The sequence below is a fragment of the Sinocyclocheilus anshuiensis genome, unplaced genomic scaffold (genome assembly GCF_001515605.1).
Source record: "Sinocyclocheilus anshuiensis isolate Anshui unplaced genomic scaffold, SAMN03320099.WGS_v1.1 scaffold63, whole genome shotgun sequence".
Taxonomy (NCBI): Eukaryota; Metazoa; Chordata; class Actinopteri; order Cypriniformes; family Cyprinidae; genus Sinocyclocheilus; species Sinocyclocheilus anshuiensis.
This window is the reverse complement of record NW_015552625.1, coordinates 4,802,711-4,809,531: the sequence shown is the minus strand read 5'-3', so window position 1 is coordinate 4,809,531 and position 6,821 is coordinate 4,802,711. Positions and strand designations below refer to the sequence as shown.

General features: G+C 34.8%; 1 protein-coding gene across 1 annotated transcript in view; it reads right to left on the bottom strand.

Annotated features, from left to right (window-relative positions):
- Positions 1-1,517: 1,517 nt before the first annotated feature.
- Positions 1,518-6,821, bottom strand: part of LOC107666369 (leucine-rich PPR motif-containing protein, mitochondrial-like) — a 51,541-nt gene continuing 46,237 nt past the window's right edge. The window contains exons 33-36 of the mRNA XM_016457628.1: positions 5,362-5,436; positions 5,152-5,236; positions 4,024-4,166; positions 1,518-1,763 (exon numbers count right to left, since the gene is read on the bottom strand). Of these exons, the coding sequence (XP_016313114.1) occupies positions 1,692-1,763; positions 4,024-4,166; positions 5,152-5,236; positions 5,362-5,436 (375 nt within the window). The 3' untranslated portion in view covers positions 1,518-1,691. The remainder of the gene's footprint in view (positions 1,764-4,023; positions 4,167-5,151; positions 5,237-5,361; positions 5,437-6,821) is intronic.

The following is a 6,821-nucleotide window of genomic DNA, read 5'->3' as shown; positions in this document are numbered from 1 at the left end:
ATCTCATAATTGACTTATGTCAGAATTATCATCTCATACAATTTAGACTTTTTTTATTTTATGACTTATCCATAATCCAATAATTGTACTGTTTACCACACTGTTATTCTTCTAGCTATTTACCTAAAGCGGCTAATTATTCAGAGGTCTCGCACAATCACACGAAAAAAACTTAATTCCTGTTGAAAAAGATGAATTGTATAAATGTACACAGATGTGAGATTTGTTAGGGGCTGTGCTAACGCGAGGTCTATAAAAATGTTATGTATGACTTGGTATGGATCAAATCCAGTGATCAGCTTTTTTTCATCTAATACAATCTTCATGTGTTTTTATATTCATCACCATTACTTTGCCCCTCTGATGGTCATAAACACGGTGGACGAGTAGTCTTAAAATATCTGACAGGGAAAAGTATATGCTTGCTAAAATGAAGGACATGCTTGTATAAGACTTTAGTGTAGGTTTTTGCAAAGACAAACATGGCAGATCCATTTGAAGAAGTAGATTTCAAACTGTTTTGATATCATTTATATATAATTTTAAAATGTAATGATGCTACTGAGCTTGCTAAGAGCTCTTGAAAGATAATGTCATCCCGCTATGGCATCTCATCAGCTTTTACTGTGCCGTCTGCATTTGGCTTGCACAAATCCTCTCAGAATGAGTGTCCCGAGCTTCCTGACAGAAGAGAAATCAGCCGTCTACCTCCCTTTGAGACAGCCAACCTCAGGAGTATGAGCTGCACTGCAAAAAAACACTAACATGCAGCAACGTTACATAACGTTATAGAATAATAAATGCTGCTGTTGTTAATGTTCAAATCAATGCTGCTCTTTTGAACGTTCTATATTTAAAGCATCCTAAAAATATTTTTATTAAACAATACTGTCATGAGAGAGGTCAGAGGTCAAACCCATGCTAGTAAAGACAGCAGAAAAGAAGAGCTGGTGCTCCAAAGGTCATTCCGAGATCTCTTTAGACTTCCGCTGATAGCCACTGGATGGCAGCAATGTTCTGTTCTTTTCCTTACACACTTTTGTTCAAATTGACAAGAGATTATAGCTCTGCTTTGGTAAATATCCATAAACAGCTTCTCTTTGTTGCAGTCTAAATGTTCATTTATTTAAACATGTAGAAGATTTGACTGCTTAAGAAAGTTTGTGCCAATGTGGCTAGATCAAAAATCTTTTGAAAGGTTTTGTAAGTCACACCAAAAATGCATTTGTGTTTTAAAAGCTAGATAATGTATGTTTTTGCACTTTTGTTAAATCCAGAAAAAAACCAGGATGCACGACAGCTTCCATGATTGCTCCAATGAGATGTTTATTATATAGTATGTATTACTATAACTAAGCATAAATTGACTATATAAGCATATCGCAAATCACCCATGTTTAATATAATGCATCTTCTATGAACATATTTGCATTTTGATAAAAACATCTCTTGCGTGACAATCACTTCAGGAACAAACAAAAGAAAAGACTAAAAAGAAACTTATGAAAAAGCCACTAAACTTTTGGGTTTACATTTATTTGCATAAATATCTATGTACACATTAACCATATCATGACATCATTATGAAGGGCAAAAAACAAACAAACAATCACAGTATAACTAACACACAAGCTGTGCACATATGTTGAATGTAAAAAAACAAAACAAAAAGAATAAATGACAAGTTGTTTTTAGTTGTCGGCCGGCTCCATGGACTCAGAGCGCTGCTTATTCAGTTTGTCTGCGTAGAAACGAAAAGACTCCTGCGGGACATAAAAAACAAACAAAGCTTTTTTAAAATATTTTTAGTCAGTAAAAGGCTAAACTAATTGTACTTTGGGTGCGTGTTGTGTGTAGTTGTGCGTTTCCTGCCCTCTGGGGCAAACTAATAACAACCACACGGTCCAAACAAATCCTACGCTCTCGTTTCATCTTACAAACCGTATTAATTCACAAATAACATATTTACTCGTTCCCCCTCCCGTAATTAAGCACAGGCGCCTGTAAACCGCACTCGCTCTCCATTTTTGGAAGGTGAGTGCTTTTAGAAGATTACCATTTCTCCAAACAATGTATATTCCCTTATTAATGGGGTAATTAAAGTCAATAAATAACAGCTGCTGTGTGCGAGAAATGAGGCCAGATGTGAACGGCACCTCAAATCTCTCCTTATTGCGTCTCTCCGGAGACTCTTTGTACTGTGGTATTAGCGGCGGCCGTGGGACTGGAGGAAGAAGCGGGATGGAGTGCTACCTGAGATCGCTTTGTGAGAACTTAAATGGTGCACTGAGAGCTTAGCGGTGCGTGAGGGCTGGCAGGCTCCTCTAACGCTGGTGAAAAACACCGGAGCACGGTTCTGACAGATAGTAAATAATACACGAGAGCGTGAGGTGGACTCTTAAGGTGCTGTAAAAGTAGGGGTATTTCAGGTGAGCAATATGACATGAAACTGGACTCTAATCAACTAGTGCTTAACCAACTTCAAAAATGGTTATTAAATAAAGCAGCTTGACATCCAATTACTGTTAAAAAAATAAATAAAAAATCACAACTGCCCACACAATGTGTACACAGCATTTGCGGTTCATGAATATGCTCATGATTTGAAGTGGGCAATTTGTTGCATAATACTTATACTTTTCAAAAGTATAGGGTTGGTACAATGTTTTAATGTTTTCAAGAAAAGTATCTTATGCTCATCAAGGCTGCATTTATTTAATCAAAAATACAGTAAAAAATGTAATATTGTGAAACATTATTAAAATACAATATTAAAATAACTGGATTATTTGATCAATAGAAAGTTCACAAGAACAGCATTTATTTTAAACAGAAACCTTTGTAACATTAAAAGTGACAGTATAGACATGTATAGTCAATTTAATGCATCCTTGCTGAATAAAAGTATTAATTTATAAAAAAAAAATTAAATACTTACTAACCCCAAACATTTGTAAGAAGGGCTAAACAATATAAACTATATTTGTGATGATTTTGCTGGACATGAAAATCATGAATATCTCAGAATTTGGCCATAAAGTTTCCTTCTACACTTTCCAGCCTTTTTTGCCTCATGACTTCAGAGTATGAAAGTGTTAAGACCGATGTTTTTTAATGCATTCCGGAATATATAAAGCTGTAGCAAAAATGGCATTCAAGTTCAAGTTCAGTGAGTCAGATCAAACTGTCCACTGACTTGAATCGATTCAAAACTCTAAATGAACAATATGCCTGCATAATCATTCAAAAATGTTCAACAAAATCTCTATGGCAATTCTAAGCAAAAATATGTAGGTAAATACTGTGCTTAATTACATTGTATAAATTATAATTTTTTTATTACATTTATATTTATTATTACTATATACAATCTTGTGCTCATTCAATAGAAAATATTAAATTTTTGACTACATATTTTTACTACACGTAGTTGTTAAAAGAAACATTTCAATCTGTTGCAACATCTACTTTGGTTTAAATGATTCCTCTCATTTAAGAAAAAAAAACGTACAAGTTAATATTCGATATGTATTAAATGCTAATGAACAGAGGCGGACAGAAGTGAAGTATTTTTACTCTGCTGTAAAAGTATTTTCAAGTGTCAGCACTTTATCAGTGTTTTTCTTTAGAAAACTGTACTTCACAACATTCCAAAGCATAATATTGTACTTTTTACTGCACTACGTTTCATATTAAATATAATTTAATACTTAATTACATTAGAAATCTATTACTTTCTTACATTTACTCAAGTAAAAGTAATTCAAAGATTTACTTCAGTACAAGAAAGTACTACATTTTTAATGTTCTTAAGTATTAAAGGTAAAAAAAACAAAAAACAACAACTTTAATTGATGAAATGTAGTGCAGTAAAAAGTATGACTTAAAAGTATGCTTTGGAATGTAGTGAAGTAAAGTTTTCCAAAGAAAAACACTCAAACTACAGAAACTTTTTAAATTGACTTGAGTAAAGTAAAAATACTTCACTACTATCCACCTCTGCTAATGAATACTGATTATTACCGGAGGCTCTTCGAAGGGAACAGTTGCTCCAGCTTCCTTGTATAGTTGCGCCAGTCTCTTGAGAGTCAACTCATCAGCCTTCACCCCCTCAACCTGCATGCGCTCATACAGAGCCTTCGCTGAACTGAAGTCCTTGTCTAAACCTGTTGAGAGTGAGGGAGAAAACATGCAATATTTCATTCTGCACATATCAGGTCTCATGAAATAATAATGCTGTAGAGGTCTCCAAGTACTGAAACATGTTAAAGTTCTCACGGAACGCTGGCTAAAGTAGCCCCTCATTAGGAAACATGTGTCTGTATTAGCAAACGTGCCTCCTGTGAGTCAGTCAGTGCGTTCTGCTTGTTGCATTTTTAATTGACAGACTATTAACTGACTAGTTTTGCTATGTGCCTAAACTGCGGGTGACTTGAACAGGCCAGCCAGATGAATGGAATATTAATGCCATTGTCTAGCAGATGAATCATGTAGCTTTTAACACTGATCATGCTATAATGAAACACATTCAAACTATTCAATGACTGTGCTGTGCTGTGCAGCATGTGCTGCTCCAGACGAATACAGAGTAACACAATAGCACTACTACTGTTCAAAGGTTTGGGGTTGGTAAGATTTTTTATGTTTTTGAAAGACTCTTGATCAGCAATACAGTAAAATTGTGAAATATTATTACGCTTTTAAATAACTGTTTTCTATTTTAATATATTTAAAAAAGTAATTTATTCCTGTGATGGCAAAGCTGAATTTTCAGCATCATTACTCCAGTCTTCGGTGTCACAGGATCCTTCAGAAATCATTTAATATGCTTATTTGCTGCTCAAGAAACATTTCTTAGTATTATCAATGTTGAAAACAGCTGTGCTGCGTAATATGATTGTGAAAACCAATTCTTTTCGGGTTTTTTGATGAATAGAAAGTTAAAGCTGCAGTCCGTAAGTTTTGCCTCTTTGTCACCATCTCTGTTTGAAAACCTGGAATTGCAGCTGTGTGCGGAATTATCTAGCTTGCGTGGGTTGTGCTGCGGTTTAACACATCCATGCTGAATTTTAAAAAATTATAATGAATAAATAAATAATAAATCTTACTGAACTGTATATCTAGCAGTGTTGATGCAAACAGTGGTCTTACCATAGCATTTCACCAAATGTGAAAATATATTCTCCTTCTCTGTGAAGTCAGGAATCAGCTCAGACAGAGCCTTGATTTTGGCAGCCTGTACAGGAATGAAAATAGAGTGTCTTTATTCACAAACTGTGTGACTATATTGCATATAAACTATGTACATACACTTAATGAAAGTTCAGAGCATGAAGACTAGAACAAACTGGGTTTGTTTACCTGTCCGGGCTGCTGAGCCGCTCGCAACATGTATGTGAACATTGTGTCCTTCTGCTCATTGACAGCCGCACAGCGCTAAAGCAATCAAAGAAGCACAAGAGAACTCTAAACACAAACATTTACCCTGTATCATAACGTGTGTGTGTGTGTTCACATGCACACAGCATATGCCCTTGAGCAAAACATAACCCCTTGCTATAAAAACAATTACTTGTATTTCCTGTATCCACACAGCAGTCAGTTAAAAGAAGGCAAAGGGGAGAGTATGAAGCTGTGTGTAACAGCATGATGGAAGCGCGTGTTTTTGAATGTCTCCATCTTCCATTACATCCTTTAGCACTCAGTGCAGAGCTCTATAGTTGAGGGTTAATTATACAGCTAATAAGGGAGTCTTAGGAACCACTTATTTCTTTATGAAAATTAAAATGTACAGTGTCCGCCCAATTTAAAGTACAATTATCTACACTTAGCCGTATAAAGGCTTTGAATTGCATCGGCGTGCTCCTGAGCTTTCAAGCAATTTTCACACTCTTTAATCAGGACAATATAACACAAGTTAAATGAAGGCACAGTGAATTCTGGAAGGGTAAACTGTGCCGTACAGAAACTGTAGGTCTTGAGAAGATTCAACAACCTTAAGCAACTTTGTCAAAAAGAAGATATTAGCAGGTATGAAGAAATCAGGCTTTTATATGAATATTCTGGGCACCTTTAAAGCAAGCACGGACTAAATTTTCATCTTGCAATACAAGTTACATCGACAGCATTTGTGGCATAATAGCAATTTTTTTTAAATCATGTAAAATGCTTAGAATGCAGTTAAACAGGATCATGAGCTTTAAAAGCTTCAAATCAGTATTGCCTGCTAAAAACATTTCATTACAATACAGAAATGTCAATTATTTATTAGTTTAATATTACTTTCCAGGTTTTTCATGACCATGATCTGTTCTAGAGCTTCTGGTTAGGTATTTCTGACAATTTCTGTGTTTAGACTTTTCTCGAAATAAAATGTCTGTCAATTTCTTGCTTGGTTTACCATCTTTATATTATTATGGCAGGGAGTGAAAATGGGATCACATAGTTTAAACTAGTTTCATGTTAACACAAAGTTTAAAGATATAGTTCACCCAAAATTAAAATTATGTCATTGTTTATTCACGAAAAACCCTTAAGACTTTTGTTCATCTTTGAAATACAAATGAAGATATTGGTAATTAAACCTTGAGAACCTGAGAGACTTCTGTCTCTCCAATGCAAGATAAATGTAACCAAAACTTTTAAGCTTCAAAAAGTTCATAAAGACATTGTAAGAGTAATTCTTATTCAAAATATGGTAAACAGCAGCTTAACCATACTTTCTTGTCGCATGTCAAGCAAGCACATTTGAGATTCCATTTACCATTTTCAACTCTATGTATGTGCATAGAACCAATGTTTATACGTAAAAAAAAAAAAAA